Source organism: Vulpes lagopus, chromosome 8, assembly GCF_018345385.1.
Source record: "Vulpes lagopus strain Blue_001 chromosome 8, ASM1834538v1, whole genome shotgun sequence".
Lineage (NCBI taxonomy): Eukaryota > Metazoa > Chordata > Mammalia > Carnivora > Canidae > Vulpes > Vulpes lagopus.
Window position 1 is genome coordinate 100,837,535 of NC_054831.1, and position 18,361 is coordinate 100,855,895.

General features: G+C 37.3%; 1 protein-coding gene across 1 annotated transcript in view; it reads right to left on the minus strand.

Annotated features, from left to right (window-relative positions):
- Positions 1 to 18,361, minus strand: part of SGTB (small glutamine rich tetratricopeptide repeat co-chaperone beta) — a 44,979-nt gene that overhangs the window by 6,963 nt on the left and 19,655 nt on the right. The window contains exons 5-8 of the mRNA XM_041766799.1: positions 17,524 to 17,623; positions 6,392 to 6,496; positions 1,372 to 1,510; positions 1,205 to 1,267 (exon numbers count right to left, since the gene is read on the minus strand). Coding sequence (XP_041622733.1) covers positions 1,205 to 1,267; positions 1,372 to 1,510; positions 6,392 to 6,496; positions 17,524 to 17,623 — 407 coding nt within the window. The remainder of the gene's footprint in view (positions 1 to 1,204; positions 1,268 to 1,371; positions 1,511 to 6,391; positions 6,497 to 17,523; positions 17,624 to 18,361) is intronic.

An 18,361-nucleotide genomic window follows, 5' to 3' on the forward strand; every position in this document is an offset into this window, starting at 1 on the left:
TACTCTATCAACCCGACTCTTCTTACAAGCCACACGATAGGTTTTTAACTGCCACCTTTTACAACACTTCACTTTGGTACACAGCAGTTTGAGCACTAAAACAAATCTGAAACTAGAAGAAATCCCTTTTCATATCCTGTATAATAGCATCACCTGAGGCCTGGAAATGGGTAACGATGCTAAAGATGTCCCAAAACCCACAGAGAGACATATTATTGCTGGCATGTAGATAAGACCAACTTAAATTTGATGAGTTCAATCCTGAGACTTGAGAAGTTACTGAATTATTTGCAGGTCAGTCAAATAATTATCTCTGATAATAAAAGCAAGTGGTGGCTTTCCCAACACCTCATTTAGAGTTAATGATTCAAAAATTAGTACTGTCTACAAAGATTTCAACTACCAGTTGTACACTGCCAGTTGCTATAAACCTACTAATTGTTTAAAAGACTTCTTTATTTCATCAAGAATGAGCCATCTGTGCATTTCAATGCAAACAAAGATACTGTGGATGCAGGGCACATTTTTTTTTTGAAAGAACCAAAGATGAATACAAGTGGCACTGCCGCCTTCCAAGGGCATGGCATGTAGTGGAACGAATGGTCACTCAAGGAGCTTTACATGGCCACGTAACATCCCCGACCCACTAAATCAGTTTCCACAAACTGGATCAGAGCATGTGTGTCTTCAAAAAGATCCATGAGTGATTTTGTTGAAGGATGAAATACATATATATGAGGATTATACTAAAAGTTCAAATAAACTCAGGATAGAAAAGAAGCAGACCAAAAGAGGAGACCTTAGGGTACCGTGACAGTCAAACCACTCAGACCTCAATTACTAGAGATCTTCCTAGGGCTGCTTTCACGGAAAAGAGTTGTTTTTAACCTTTTGATTTTCAGACCCCTTTGCCCATCGGATGAAAAATACAGTTCTCTCCCTAAAAAATGCATAGGTACACATACATACAAATTTTTATATACAACTTCAGGGAATCCATGGGCCTCCTAAAGTCTCTCCATGGCTTTCTCACAAAGAGGTACACAGGCAGGTTAAAAACCTGAGTCAGAGCATTATATCACCCCTACCACCACCCTTACCCCACCCCCCACCACCAAAGCTCCCTTGTATGTTTCTAAAAGCCTGGGAACCATATAACTCTATGGAAAGACAGCCAGCAGAACAGAAAAGGAAATCTACTCACCATACTAATGAAGGCTGGATTATTTATTAAACTAGCCATGTCAAAGCTCAATCCAGTTCCTGTCTGTAAAACAAGGATATTTGATAATTATTTTAACCACTGCCATTTGATTGTAATAAATTGTGAATGACAGAAAATATTGCCGTCATCTGTCATCAATAACTTACAGGACTGGATACCTCTCTTAACTTCTGTTCTGCTATTTTCAGATTTGACTTGTAAGAATCATTTTCAGGGTCAAGATCTAACGCCTTTTGATAACTTGTAACTGCTTCTTCGAATTTATTTATGGCGGTGAGGGCCAGTCTGAAAAGAATAAAATAGAAGAGTGTAAGATACATGATTAAAGAACATCAGGACATCACCAACAGTCAAACATCTGCCTCGGTAGTCAATCTGAATCCACACTACACTTACTTTATCCACCATACTATGATTCACAGGGATATCACCAAAATTCCTTCTAATTTCAAGATTCTTATGTCTGGACTCTCTCCATTCTGCTTGCTGACAACCTTGGCCATCCCCAAACGTCCCGTAAGTCATGAATTTAATGCTTAGAAATGAACCTTACCTACCTTTCAAATTTTAAGCTTAATATGTTAAGTAATCTGCCTTAGTAATGGCAAAGCTCCACAAAGATGTGAGCTAACAACCTGTGGCCATTATAGCTCCATAATGCTAAAATCATTTTAAGGACTCAACTAGATGTGTGCTTCCTAATGTCCCACTTTCTTCCTTCTTTATTTTTTTTTTTTAAACTTTTTTTTTTATTTTTTTATTTATTTATGATAGTCACAGAGAGAGAGAGAGAGGCAGAGACACAGGCAGAGGGAGAAGCAGGCTCCATGCACCGGGAGCCCGACGTGGGATTCGATCCCGGGTCTCCAGGATCGCGCCCTGGGCCAAAGGCAGGCGCCAAACCGCTGCGCCACCCAGGGATCCCTTTCTTCTTTCTTTATAACAGATACACTGAGCCACAATAAATATCAATTCACCATTAAAAAAAAATAAAAATGGGCTATGGGGTATCAGTGGACTACTCCTGAAGAAGTCGTATTAACTTGAGTAGATAAAATTAGGATCCTTTACCACTCAACACATTATTAACCCAGGCACAGATCAAAGACTTAGTTATTAAATTTTGTTAACCTCTATCTGGTTAGAATTTATCAGAAAATTACTTCCAAACTATACAGTAATAGTATATATGAACAGATAGTATTGAGGGTTTTTATTTGTTCTGTTTGTTTTTAACAAATTACTCTATTTCTTTCTTGGATGACTTACCTCCCAGACCTCTGATCAAAACAAAATTCAGTGTCTAAACACAGAAAAATTCTCAGAACCTAATTGATTTTCTTCCAGTCAACAATAAAGATATTACTTCAGAGTAATCAGTTAATCAAGATTCAATAAATATTTATTGAAACCCTACCTCGTGAAGGGGAGGCAGGAAGGGGGATGGGGTAATGGGGTGATGGGTACTAAGGAAAGCACATGATGAGATGAGCACTAGGTATTATACTATATGTTGGTAAATTTGAATTTATTTTTATTTTTTTGGTAAATTTGAATTTAAATAAAATATTTTAAAAAAACATTTCTAAACCAAAAAACCAAAAAAAAAACCCTACTGCATACCAGATACTATTTTATAGTTCACAAAGAGAAAGATGAAGTCCTTGAGGTTAAGAAAACTTCATCCTACCTGGGAAGATAAGCAATACACACACAAATAAAATCATAGTATTAAAGAGAAGGGGAGCTGCTCAAAGACAGCCACAGTGAAAAGACCTGAGTGATGAGAAGAAAGCAGTCCCTTGTAAATCAAAGGAGCATTCGAAACAGAAGACACTGTAAACACAAAGTGCTGAGAACAATGCGTTTGGCATCCTTAAGGAACCGGACAAGAGCTGATGAGGAAGCACAGAAAATAGTGTGGAAAGATGATGTCAGGGAATAAAATAATCAGGAGCCAGACCATGTAAGATCACAGTCTGGAGTCTGGATTTTATTCTGGTTGCAATGGAGTGACAGATCTGATTTGTGGTTTAAACATTCACTCTGGGGGCGCCTGGGTGGCTCAGTCCATTAAGCCTGTGACTCTTGATTTCGGCTCAGGTCATAATCTCAGGGTTGTGAGATTGATTGAGCCCTACGTACTGCACATCTATGGAGCTTAAGATTCTCTCTTTCTCCCTCTGCCCTTTCCTCCTTCCTCCCCCCCTCCCCCCTCCCTCTCCTTCGCCCCATTGCTCAAAAAAACCAAACAAACAAATAAAAACATTCATTCTGCCTTTCTGCAGATGATCAACATGGGTATGGGTAGAATGGTGGCAGGGGGACCAGTTACGAAACTACCGCAGTAGCCTAGGTAAGAGATGGTGATTTGGACTAGGGTTAGAAGCAAGATAGCATTCAGTGCTTGAATTCAAGATATAATTGAAATCAGAATGGACAGGACTTGCTGATAGATTAATCCTGTCAGGCATAATAAGAATGAAGGATAACTACTAGGCTTTTGACTTTCTGGCACTAGTAGGTAAATGAGGTACCATTTATTGAGATGGAAAAGATTTAAGAAAGTAACAAAAAGTTCTTTGGGGAGGTGCCTGGGTGGCTCAGTTGGTTAAGCGTCTGCCTTTGGCTCAGGTCATGAGCCTGGGACCCTGGGATTGAGCCCGTGTCAGGCTCCCCGCTCTGTGGGGAGTCTGCTTCTCTCTCTCTCCCTCTGCCTGCCACTCTCCCTGCTTGTACGCCCGCTCTGTCAAATAAATAAATAAAATCTTTAAAAAAAAAAAGTTCTTTGGGGAACATGTTAAGCTTTAAGTGCCTGTCACACATATAAGTGGAAATGAAAAGTAGTTGAATATATGAGTATGGAGTTCAGACATTATTTAAGATCTATATCATTATAAATAGTTGAGTCTTGTTAACAACAGTAGTTATATTCTATAAAGGCACGACAAACAATAAATTAGCAAATAATGAACAATTGCTCCCAGAGGAAATATAGAATTGGGATCCTGTGAGCCTTCAGTCACAACATTTCTTTTCTTTTTTGAAAAAAATTTTTTTTAATTATTTGAGAGAGAGAGAGAGAGGAGATCACAAGCAGGGGGGATGTACGGAGGGAAAAGCAGGCTCCCCGCTGAGCAGACAGCCTGATGTGGGGACTCAATCCCAAGACCCTGGGATCATGACCTGAGCCAAAGGCAGAGGCTTAACTGACCGAGCCACCGAGGCACCCAGGTCACAGCATTTTCATCAACAAATCGAAACATAATCTTATATTATGTGTGTTTCCGTTTAAAGAAACCTTATTACTGATTCATTAGCACTGAACCAACACTCAACAGCACTAACTCATTTCTGATCAAACATTACCTGTATTTTCTTCATAAGACACATTGTAGCCTCCTTGTGATTAGGAACAGGACACAACACTTCAGCCGACATTTGGGCTCCAGTGTAAACAGGGAAATCAACCACAAAAGACACAAAAATGCAAAAAACCAATACAGCTCTACACAGACTGCAAAGGACACTTGTTTACAGTATGAGAGCTAAAACAAAAAGGCAGACAGACCTCTGCTGACAACTGACTCAAATTTTTCACCCTTCTGTGAATGACCACAAAAAGCAGGTGAGTATTGATTTGGGGGTTACAAAAAAATGCCAGCATGTAGGCAAATTCCTAAGTACAGAATCCATAAATAATGAGTATAGATGGAATTTAAAAGCATGGGACTGGATGGAATCAGAAGAGAGAGCAGAAAAATGGCAGCGGCAGCAGAGGAGAGAGCCCTGAAGTACCTCAGTACTTAGAGGTGGGAGAGAAGGAAGAACCAGCTGGGCAGACTGGGAAAGAGCATCCTGCAAAGTAGAAGGAAAAGCAGGAAGTGTGATATCGCAGAAGCAGAGAGGACGAAGTACTTAACAAAGAAGTTAATCATGCAGGGGAGACCAGGTGGCTCAGTTAGAAAAGCATGCAACTCCTGATCTCGGGGTCGTGAGTTCAGGCCCCATGGTGGGTATAGAGACTACTGAAATAAATAAATAACCTTTATTATTTTTTAAAAAAATTTTAAAGATCTTATTTATTTATTCACTAGACACACAGAGACAGAGGCAGAGACACAGGCAGAAGGAGAAGCAGGCTCCATGTGGAGAGCTTGATGTGGGACTCAATCATGAGACCCCGGGATCACACCCTGAAGCCACCCAGGGATCCCCAATAAATAAACTTTAAAAGAAAGTAAAGTTAATCATGCCAAATACTAAAACACGGGGCAGGGTAAAGATACAGACATGAACACCGGCCCTGGCAAAATACTGACAACTTGAGACCCCGAACAGGGCTGTCTGTGGAGTGACAGAGACAAAGCCCCTATCAGAGTGAGGGGAGAGCAAATGAGACATGAGAGAGATGCGACCGCAGACACAAGCAGCCATGGGAGCAAATCAGAGAAAGAAGAGCTGGGAAAAGGACAGTTCCAGTAGGTGATTTTCTAGGACCTTTGTGCATGCAGTCAGTGTCACTGTTAGAGACAGGAAAGCTAGGGTTGCAGAAGATACAGGAGAGGATTCTAAGCATAAAGCATAAAGACCTGGAGAAGGTACAAAGGGAGAGCTGTAAGGCATGAGTGAAGGCCAGTCTTAGATAAGAACACTTCCATTTGAGCAGGGACAAAAGGCAATCTGTGAGGATACAAATGCAGGTGGATTGGTGGATTCAGAAGCAGGAAGAGGAGTTACTTTTCTTCTAAATGCATCCATTTTCTTAATTAAGTGCAAGGCAATTGCGTGAGCTGAGAGTCGCCATGGAGCGTGTGGTGGAAATTTGAAGAGAAGAAGAGAAGGTAGGAAGCCCAACTCAGAGAGGTAAGGTGAACGTAGAAGGAAATACAGTAGGACTGTCTGCCAAAATATTGAATGCTCATTTGAGATTTGTGGGCTTGAACATAAAGTGAGTCTACTCTTCTGTATGATTTTCTCCAACAACCAACCATTCATCATACAAGTGGGTCATCTCTATTCCAGGTCACAGAAGTTGCAATCATTTCCTCTTTCAATGGTAGATTGATCTTCTTTGCAATATTTAAGCAGGAAATGGAAAACCAAGCCATTAATAGCAAATCTGATACTCCTTGGTACTACTTTGAACATTTTGCCAAAACTTACCCCATTCTCCCATAGGCCTTGCTGTACTTTGAATCAATTGCTATGGCTTTCTCACAATCCTTTATTGCATCTGTGTAGTGACCTAATTTACTCTGAGCAGCAGCCCTAAGAGAAAAAGAAGAGATTTTTATTATAAGCAGCCCTCAAGGCACTCGTTTAGATCGTCAGGTACTAATAAAACCTCATGTTCTTTGTCCCAAGTTGTACATCACTCCCAGTAAATATCTAAATCAAACTAAGATAATTCTAAAATCAAACAAAAAGGTAATTCAAAGGCAAAATTGAGAGAAAATATGCAGGCTACCTTTCACTGTTTGCTAGAAAAATGACAAATAAGCAAATCATACAACTACATACTTACAATCTACATACAATACAATCTACATACTTACTGCTTTTCTAATTTGCCCAAACAAAAAACTGAAAGCATCAGGACGTGTGGGATTGTTAGGGAAGCATGCAGACTGATGACTGCGTAGTGTTATGCTGTTAAATGATCATTTGTTAGTAAGGTTAAGATTATCATCTGGCAAGTCTAAGATGGAAATTTAACCTACCTGTGCACCTAAATCTGGCTGCAAATGAAGGAGAGCAATGCATTCCATCCACTTAGCAAAAGACTCTTAGAGCGATTAAGGACTATTGAATCCCTTCCAGTTATTTCAGGAGAGTTCTGTTAGAGGTAACTGGAAGGGCATAATGAAGCTACTTTCTATTTCTCCACTTGGTTCTGACAGTAGACAGCCCTGTGTTGCTGCTGTTATGCTCACTTCAGTCCTCAGGGCCATACTAACCAAGCAGATGACTGACAAGCAAGCTCTTCAAACTAAACATTCCATTGTGTCTCCTGCCCTCCATCCCACTCCTACTACTGTCCCATTCATTCTTCTCCATACTAAATATTTCTACTTATTCGTTCAATGAATACATCTATTGAGGTCTAGCTAATGCCCAGACACTTTTCTAGTCATAATGGATAGAGCAGTAATCAAAATAGTATTCCTGGCCTCAACAGTGCTTAGGTTCCTGGCAGGGGCAAGAGGGTGGCTGGCAGACTATAAAGTAAAGGTGGTGATCAGCCCAGTTTTTTTTGCCAATTTTTCTTCATATAGCATGACTGAGACCCTTTCTTTCCAAATTAAGATTATAAAATTAAAAAAATAAACAAACATACAGTCTCCTTTTTTCCAGTGGAAAAAAAAATTTAAGTGTGAAAGTACAGAATTCAACAAACCTAATTTGGTAGTACATAAGAAAAGGAGGGTTTATTTGACCGTTCAATATGCACCAACAAGCATGAGAAGGATGGCCATTAAAAATAACCATTAAAAAAAAAAACCATAAAAAAAAGACCATTAAAAGAAGAGATATAGTATGTATTACTTCCAAATAATTTTTTTTAAAAAAGGGTAGGGAAGGAAGAGGAAGCCAAATAATATCAAGAGCAGAAAAAACAATTCAAACATAAAAGCAACTACAAAGTAACCTAGATAAAAACCAGTTTCTCAAATTGTATACACATCACCTAAAACATAAGCACACACAGGTTAAAGAAAGGGACAGAAAAAAGACAATCAAGCAAACTGAAAACCAGGCAAAAAAAAGCTTATGTAGAAAACACTAATATCAGACACGAAGCAAAAGCATTGTTAAAGATAAAAAGAGCCATTATTACTGATCATCCTGTTAGTTTAATTTTATGGAAAACATCTACATGGTACAGAAATCAAACATGAAAAATCTCACTCTCACAAAGGATGGGTAGGCATGGGGTAGAGGGGATAAAAACAGGAATAAGACTTCAAAAAGGATGAAAAAGCAAACCCTCAAACAAAGTAAAACAGAAACAAAGGATGCTGGCTGTATATCAAAAAGAATTCAAGTAACTTTCAAGTAGTATTCTGAATATATATATCTTTAATGAGATGGAGTCTAAGGAGAAGAGAAATTGCAAAGAAATTGTGAAATTTACTTAGCAGGCTTGCTCGTGGTGTAATAATGGCATTATACTATCAATTGAAAGGTAGAGCTAATAAGTAAATGTACTGGTTGTGTTGGAAAGCAGGGTTTTCACTCTGAAAGAAAAGAAATCCACATAAAATGGGGAAAGGTGAGGGAGATTTCTGTGACAATGGAATGCAAATTGAAAGTATCTGCACATTTTTCAAAAAATTGTATTTTCTAGCTCTGTTCACCGAAGAAGCAGTAACAACACTACTTCAATAGCAATGATCATATCTTGCAACCAGATCTTGGTTTCTAAATACTATTCTCCACTAACAGGAACAGGGGCTACTTGTAGAAAAAGCTAAGCTCAGGTGTAGAGCAAGGAATGTACAAGGCAAATATGGAATACTTTGTTGTCTGAGAAAGCAAGAAAATGTTCAAAAACAGAGTTATATAAAAGGACACACAGCCAGTTTATAGGGGCTCCCACTAGCCAAATATGGGATAATTTCAGTGGCAAAATAATAATTATGGCAATTTTTATAACATATTAGTGATTTTAAAAATTCATGAGTCCATAATGATACTCAAAAAATTTGGGGTGGGGAAGGAGGAGGAAAGTGGAAAAGAGGGGAGTGGGAAAAAAACTCTTCTTTACAGAAATATGTGAGGAAATACAGACAAAATAAATGTAAAAATTAGAAAATCATCATTTTGTAACCATCAGTGTTTTAATGATTCAAGGAAAGATTATGAACAGATGGTAAAACATTGAGTAAAAAGATTGCTGGGAACAGGATATTCACATGATGTCACCCTACAGATAATTTTTAATTACAAAAGGAATAATAGAGATGCTAGTTACCACCCTAAGATATCAAACTTAGAATCACCATTAATGGACGGTTTGAAATTATGTGCCTCCTACTATAATGCAATAAATGGCACACATAATTATTTATGTGGGCCTCATACCACACTTTAACTTAAAATTAATCATGAGGAAGCAATCACACAAATCCAGATTACGGCACCTGCTATAAAATCACTGGTCTGAACTCTTCAAAAATGTCTACGTCATTAAAAAAATAATAATAATTTAAAAACCAGTAGCATTTTCTAGATTAAAAGAGACGTAACATATCAAAATACAGTATCAAATGTAACATACCAAAATATATTTTTTTACATATATATTTTATACATATATATAAAACATGCTGTCATGTTATTGCTTCACTATTAGAAGTCTTCGAGTAGAGGCAATTCTCCCTTCTAAAACTCATTGTATCAGGGATCCCTGGGTGGCTCAGCAGTTTAGTGCCTGCCTTCGGCCCAGGGTGTGATCCTGGAGTCCCGGGATCAAGTCCCAGCGTTGAGTCCTGCATCAGGCTCCCCACAGGGAGCCTGCTTCTCCCTCTACCAGTGTCTCTGCCTCTCTCTGTTTCTCATGAATAAATAAAATCTTAAAAAAAAATATATATCCTATGGGGAAAAAAAAAAACCCTCACTGTATCAATTCAACTCAAACTTTTGTTGAAAACAAATAATATACTAAGCCCTAAAATCCAAATCAAATACACAGAGATGAAGAAGATATATTGTCTTCCCTCCAATCTTTCACTAATAGAAACAAACACATGTAAATAAATAAGTAAATAGTATGGTAAGTGCCACAATGGAATCAAAAGAAGTATCGACAAAGTGTCAAAGATACAGGCCACATGAGAAAACTGCAGTTAACCCTCTGCGGCACTGTCTAATAGAACTTTCTGCGATAAAGAAAGTCCTATCCAACACAGCAGCCCCTTGCCCACACATGATTAAAGAGCACTTGAAATATGCTAGTGTGACTGAGGAATTGAATTTTTTATTTTAAGTTTAACTTAACATTTGTCCAGCCACAGGTAGCTAGGAGCTACCATACTGGACAGCATCATTCCATTGAACATGGTGGGCAAGGGTGCAAGAGCATGGACAGGAGGTTGGGAAGAGGAAAAATTAAGAAACTCTTTCCAAAAGCAACAACTAGGGATGCCTGCATGACTCAGTGGTTGAGCATCTGCCTTTGGCTCAGGGCGTGATCCCGGGGTCCCGGGATCGAGTCCCGCAGTGGGCTCCTCACATGGAGCGTGCTTCTCCCTCGGCCTGTGTCTCTGCCTCTCTGTCTCTCATGAATAAATAAAATATTAAAAACAAAACAAAACAAAAGCAACACCTAGCGAGGTGTTGAAGGATGGCTGGCAGATGACCAGTTAAGTAAGGAAGGAAGCATTCTAGGCAGAGCACATAAAAGCACGAAGGGATGTCTCAATGCAGTACTTTTAAGAAGTCAGCAAATTTCACATTCCATGTGCACAGAGTAGAGAGAAGAATAGCTAGGTAGGAAGAACAGTGAAAATAATGGAATTTTTAAAAAGAAAATGCCTATATTCTAAGAGATCTTAAGCATCATGCATGCTGAGGAATTTACATTTGATAAGGTAGGCATTTGGGTCTGGCAAACAGAAAGAGTTAGATGATTCATTTCACATTTTTAAAAGACCATTTTTGTCAGAAGACTGGAGGCGGGGGCACAAGTCGACCCTAGAAGCCAAATGAAGTCACTACAGCTCTAGTTTAGCAACATTTAAGAACCTGGACTAAGGGAGTAGTGATGGTCATGGAGGCGGGAGCAAAGGAGCTCAGGGGAGGTAGAGAGAAAAGGTAAACTGAGCGGAAGACATGCTGATCTCTCACTTCAGACACTAAGAAGAAGACAGGGAATAAGGCCGGGAGAATCAGACGCAGAAACAAGGGTGGGCAGATGGGAAGAGGATCCCTATGTTTCCATCCTGATAGCTTTAGCTTTACACACCACAAACTACAAGCTAGGATCTTTCAAAAGAGGACAAGGACAGGGAACTGAACCTCTGAGGCCAGGAAAGGGAAGAAAAGTTGGGCTATACTCAAATCTGTGAGATGAAGCCAGACATGCCAGTGTCTGAACTGAATATCAATGGCCTGCTCTCTCTGCCCCTGCTGTCTGGTTATCAGGGCATGACTAATGAAATTCCAACAGAACAATACAGTCAGAGTCACCATGTTTTCGGACATCCTTGCCTTCTTTCCCTTGTTTAGAGCAAGAGTAGGAATATAACTTGGTTCTATTTTTATAGAAAATAAGGCAGATAGAAAAATCACAGGTAACTTATTTCTCCCATACTGTATGTCATACGTAACTTACGGCAAAAACCTATTTTTACATGTAGGAATTACACTGTTTTTGAAAGAAGCAAATATTCAAAGCCTAGAACTATGCTAGGTATTAAATATATATATATATTTTTTAAGATTTTATTTATTTGTTCATTAGAGACAGAAAAAGAGAGAGAGAGAGAGGTAGAGACACAGGCAGAGGGAGATGCAGGCTCCCTGCAGGGGAACCCGATGTGGGACTCGATCCTGGGACCCAGAGATCACAACCTGAGCCAAAGGCAGATGCTCAACAGCTGAGTCCCTCAGGTGTCCCACCTAACTGTGCCTTTTATACTATGTTCTCCAACCTATATGCCCTTCCCTATTCTCCACCTATGTTCTATCTGTCCATCAAATCTAGCTCCATCTTCAATTCCCCATCACCTGAGAGGCTACTGCACAAATTCTCTCCATCATGCTCCATCTCTCTCTCCTGTACACCTTTAATTCCCTTCATTGTCTCAGTCCTTCAACCACCTACCCACCCCAGAAATATGAGACAGTTACGGGTAATGTGCTGAACAACAAGAAATAAGAATACTGTTTAGTGATAGAAGACACAGAAAGTTAGCCAGTTTACTGTAAAATATCATTTCACATTATAAAGTACTTGGAAATGTTTTAGACCTATACTCAGTCATTTGTTGTTTTATATACACAAGTGTTAAAGTGAATGTCGTCGCTTCAGCATCACTGGGAATTTCTCATAGTTCTTCTATAGTCCTCCATGCATCCAACAAAAATTGGCTGAAGTCCCGTGAGGCACAGTGCTAGGCATTATAAGGGATACAAAAAGATACAAGATCCCATCTCTGCCCTTCACCTGAAAAAATAAAACAAATGTGCAAATATAATAAGGCACAACATACGATAAATTGACATAAATGATATACATCGTGGTCAGTGCGTGCTAAGTATAGAAAAAAAGGAAAAATTTATTTTTGATTTTGATAAAAATCTTTGATAAAAGATTTTCAGGGAAGAACTAGGGTTTTCCTGGTACCTAAGTCGAACCTAAAGCGTCCCTAGGAATCTAAAAGGCTAAAACAGAAGATAAATACTAGAAAAGAAAGGCTTGATTAAGAAATGTGCCAAATAATTATTTTCTAACATATAAGAACAGCACTCCTATAAAAAGAAAACTATAGTTCATCCTAGCAAGTTTAATATATGAATATTTTGATTAGTAATAAAACTGAAAATGTGTATCAAAAGGAAGATTTAATCTACTATTCCAAGTTTCCAATTCTTGGCAGCCAGCTGGCTAAGAAAAATGCAGGGGTAGTTGGCAAGACTATAGGCTACTGAGATATTTATAACTGCTAGGGTCTAATAAAATTTTTCTGAACCTTTTTTCAATATTTGTATTAAATATACAAATAAAGTCTTCTAATTATTTAATATTAAATTGCTTGTTCTATTACTGAACTCAGGAAAAAAAAAGATACAATTTAAATGAAAAAGATAAGCATGATCATTGGTTTTGATTTAACAATAATTAAATGAAAAGCAAGCACAGGTATTGCCAAGAATCTCTTTTAATCCAGTACTTGTAAACATACGACGACGATTCATGAACCCTAATCTCATTTGAAATAAATGATTTACTTAGGCTCCAATTTACCATAGTCATAGTTAAACCGTATGGCTTACTGTGGTCTATTAACAAGCAATTTTCTGATAACACCTATATCTGGCCATAACATTTTGTGACACTATTAAATGTTTTTGTTTCAAATGTTTCATAAGCTAAATTAAAACATTATATAGTCATCTGATGACAGAGAATAAAATATACAGCTTGCAGAATTCATTTTCCAACAATTATTTGGATTTTTAATTTTCCTGGGGTAGATTTTTAGAACACATCAGTAAAAGGATTTTTTGGTAAAAAAAAAATAGATTTCTAGGATGGACAGCTAGCTTCCTTATGGATCCAACTCTTCCACAAATAACGATAAATTCTGGACAAAATACAAAACAAAAAGCAGCCAGTTGGCCATAAACAGGAAAAGCAGCCCAGGTGGCCATAAATAGGAAAATGGCTTAGCGAACTGTGGTATATTCAAACAAAAGTATGAGTGAGCAATTAAAAGCAAGAACCACTGAGATAAGCAACAACAGGGTGAATCTCGCAACCATTAACCTGAGCAAAAACAGTCTCTCACAAAAAAATACATATGGTATGATTCCTTTTATGCGGAATCACAAAAAACAAATCTAATCTATAGTAGGGAAATAAAACAGTGGTTGCCCCTGGTGTTTTAGGCAACTGACGCTGAAGGGGCGTGCAGAATTTTCAGTATCTTGGTGGGGGGGTTGGGAGTTACACAAGTGTATGTATGCATTTGTCAAAATTATGGCAAAGTACAGTTGAGATTTGTGTACTTTATTACCTGCAAGTTGTATCTCAAAAGAAAAAAATGCAAAATATTGAACTAGATTAATGACACGCATGATAAGTATTTAGGGGGAAAGTGTACAGGTGGCTGCAATTTACCTTCAAATGCAAAAATTAGACTAACAAAGGGGTTCAAATGGATGAAACATGTGACATAGTAAATATACTAAAATATTAAAGGCAAAATCTTGATGTGGATGATTATAAGAGTATTTACTGTAAACTTCTTTTGGACTTCAAAATTTTTCATAAAAATGTAAAAGACCTCTCTGCCAAAAGAAGATAAATGACACTGGATTAATTCAGAACAATTCCCATCTAACGTCATTTCCTATTTTAGTTTAACAGGCTTGCTACCAGACTGGCAAATCAGAGAAAGACAAATGGCAAAATATTTGGACCCTGATAAATTTGGATCTCTCTTCATGTTCTGATCAAAGTAAAAAAAAAAAAAAAACCCACACCAGATTGCATAAATGACATTAAATATAACAGAATTAATGATATAATATTTAGTTAATACAATATTTAAATAATAATTTTATCATTGTAACATACAATTATGCAATATTATACAATAATAATATTGTTGTGTGCAACACTTAGGAGACCGCTTCCTAGCACTGTTTATGTATTAACTATTTAATCTCTACAGCAGTCCTCTAGGGTAAATTCTATTATCCACATTTTACTAATGGGGAAACTAAGGCATACATATGTTAGGTAACTTGCTCAAGGTCACATACCTAGTAAACGCCACAACCAGAAATTATAATTCAAAGACTCTGAGTCAGAACCCTTGCTCTTAACCACCTCCCTATGATTGCTCTCTTAGTTGACATCATAACTGTCATAATATATGCTTAAATTTGTAGATGACATGAAACTAGGAGCAAAAGCAAATACGTTACTTTACCAATTATCCAAAAAGATTAAGGGTCATACACATAAAAGACTGTTACAAGATAAAATTCTGTGGGGATAAAATATAAGATCCCACATTTGAGTATAGACCACCAACTATACCTCCAGGGACAGCACTGGTAATGCAAGTGTTTTGCAAGAAGCTGTCAAATGAAAATATGATCGAAAGACAAAATAAGGAGAATGTGTGAAGAAGAGACACTTTAATAAGCCAAAAGCAAAACATGAAATTAATAAATAATTCTACAAAATGCTAACATAGAAGTATGTTATCTAGAGGTAGGTTAAATGAGAGCCTTATAAGACTGTTGTGGTCAGACCAATTCCAGAAACACTGTGTAAATTCCTGGGAACTACACATACAGGTAAACTGGAACAAGTTTAGAGCAACAGTGCAGAAAATAAAACTATTATCTGCAGTATAACTGAAGAAGCTGCAAAGATAATACGGAGAAAAGGACTCAAGTGAATTTGGTAGCAAGCTTCAAAATGTAAGGTACTATTATGAAAAACAAAGATCATAGTTGTTCTGTAATTGTCCTTAAGAGTAAAAATAAAAACTGCCAACTAAGATTAGCTACGAGGGTTTTGGGAAAACAAAATCAGTATCAATACAAGGAAGGCTTTTTCAACAGATAGGACCACAGAAGAAAAGGTGGGGGAGAAGGGACTACCTTAGAAGGGTATGAATATACTAAACAAGATAAGGATAACTCAGTGAAAGATTAGATCAAAATAACTTAAAGATATCTTCCAAATCTAAGAACTTACTATATAATAAAAGTTTTTTTTACATATTTCTTTCATAAAAAGTTTCAAATTGGTTAAAATAGCTATCATTCACCAAAACACACTTGCAGTAATAAAATTTAAATGTGAAGAAAAAATAAGAGAAGTTATTTGCCTAGCCTGCAAATGGGGAGAGGTTTAAGATTAAAAACACTGGAATGGACTTCAAAAGAAAGGAAAAATAAACTTGTCTACATCAATATTTACAACTATTACTTATGAAAAACATTAAAAGGCAAAACAGTAAGCTGTGCAATTAGGACTAATGGATTATATCTTTAATATACAGCTATATTGTACAGAACAGTAGCCACAAGCAACATGTGGCCACTAAAATTCAAATTAATTTAAATTGATCTTCAATCAATAAAACACTAAAACTTTACTTTCCCAATTGTACTAGGCACATTTCAAGTGGTCAATTGCCACTTGGGCTAGTGGCTACTGTATTGAACAATGCAGACACAGAAGAGTTCCATCACTGCAGAAAGTACTACTGGAACTTTAATATTTAAAATAGATTAATTTAGTTCAGGGAATTCATTATATAGTTGATCGGAGAGCTGAGATGCCAAGTAGGGGGTTGTGCAGCAATCCAGAGATGAGGAACAACAGGAAGCCATCACCATCCCTAAGACAGAGGACAAAGTGCAGTCCAACACCCAACATCACCTAGCAAAAGCTGGGACCACAGCAGTTGTCTTGGGTGGGAGACAGAGACAAAGATGGCAAGCAGCCCCTGCTGGATAAACACCCTGTTGTAAAGAAGGGAAGAAATACCCCGACTTCTCTCCTCCTCTGCCCTCCAATCTCCTGCCAGCACCTCCTGTGGCTGAACCAAGACAAAACCCAAGTGACAAAGGAGCCTGGGGAAATGCAACCTATCAGGGTTAGGCTCTCTGTTAAAAAAGGGGAGGACAGGGATAATATATACCTGGCAAAATTACAAAAAGACAATTAAAAAAAAAAAAAAAACCCCAACGGCCAACATTTGAAAAATGTTCGACCTTGCCAGTAATTAAATATAAATTAGAAGAATTACTATTAAAATAAAAATATTAAATTAACAATAATAAATAAAAACTCAAGTACTTAGTACTGAAAAGAATATGGGAAAAACAGATATGCTCATACACACCTAGGGAAGGAAATCAACTTTCAAAGAAGTCTGAACAATTTTGCAATTAGCATCGACAGTATGTTAACCGTTTATATTGTTAAACCAAATGAAAGCAGGTCCAAGGATAAATCCAAAGTCCAGAAAATCTAAATTTCAGAAAATAATTTGAGAAACAAAGATGTTCCCTGCGGCTTCATCATATTGAAAAAAAAAAAAAAAAAAAAGAACAACCTCCAAGGTGGCCAGTAGGTCAGAAGTTATGTAAAGTAAGGTACATTAAAAATAATAATACTAAAATAAGATAAATTAAGGTACATTTATCCACCTATTAAAAAATAGCGAGTGCCTTTTGCTAGCCACAGTGACTATATTTAGAAATATAAAAAAGATCAGGAGGTAATAACAGACTAATTTGTATCCATTTAAATAATGTTTATGAAGAGTTTCAACAAAGTAAGGACATGTTTATGATATGCCTACTGAATAACAATGAATCTGAAATCGATTACACTCACATCAGACAAAATATGCCTAAAGGTTAGTGAGTAACAGTGATTAGCTCTAAGTGGTAATTTTATGAGGCTTTTATTTTCCTTCTTTATATTTTTCTGAACTTTCAAATTTTTCAAAATAAATTTTACAGTTCTCCTTCAGAGCTATTAATGCAAATTACAGTTTAAGAACTGTAAACCTGCCACAATAGTGCTAGGTTACCTGTTGCAATAATAAACCGCATTATTTGGATCCAGTTCTATTGCCTGTGTGTAACAATCCACGGCAGCAGCGTAATTTTCTTCTTTCATGTGGTTATTGCCTGAAACAATCAATATGTACAATAAGTACAATATAACAAAAAACAGAAAATCTGAAAGATAAATTTTACTCATAGAAACTACAATAATACGAAAGTCAGCCAGATGATTTTTCTTTTTTTTTTTCTAAGTAAACTCTAACCACAACGTGGGACCTGAACTCATGACCACAAGATCAAGAGCCACATATCCTACCAACTGAGCCAGCCAGGTGCCCCATCAACATGATTTTTTAGTGACCTCAGGGATAAATGTTCTATCATACTATACAATTGATATTCCTTTAGCCATGGTGTTTTTGAATGACTTTAACAATGCAAAGTCTTAAAACAATTAATGTTTGCATACCTTATAAAATACAGGCTACAAAATGTGAGTAAATGCAACAATTATGAAAATCTCATGGTAAAATCTCTTTTCACCTTCCTTAACTTCATCTCTCTCCTTTCTTTTTAGAGCGGCCCACCCCATTCCAGATGCAACATCCTTCACAATCAACATCTCAGTCTGGACCCCCCCCTTTAACTACTTCCCCGTCAAAACATATACCTGCTGAATAGCCAAGCCCTCAGAACTCTGCTGTGTAAGCTGATACGATTAATCATGTTAATATGTTATTGGCAGATAATATTTTTATGTCCTATCACTTCCAGAGAGAGATTTTTTTTAAAGATTTTATTTATTTATTCATGAAAGATAGAGAGAGAGAAGCAGAGACACACAGGCAGAGGGAGAAGCAG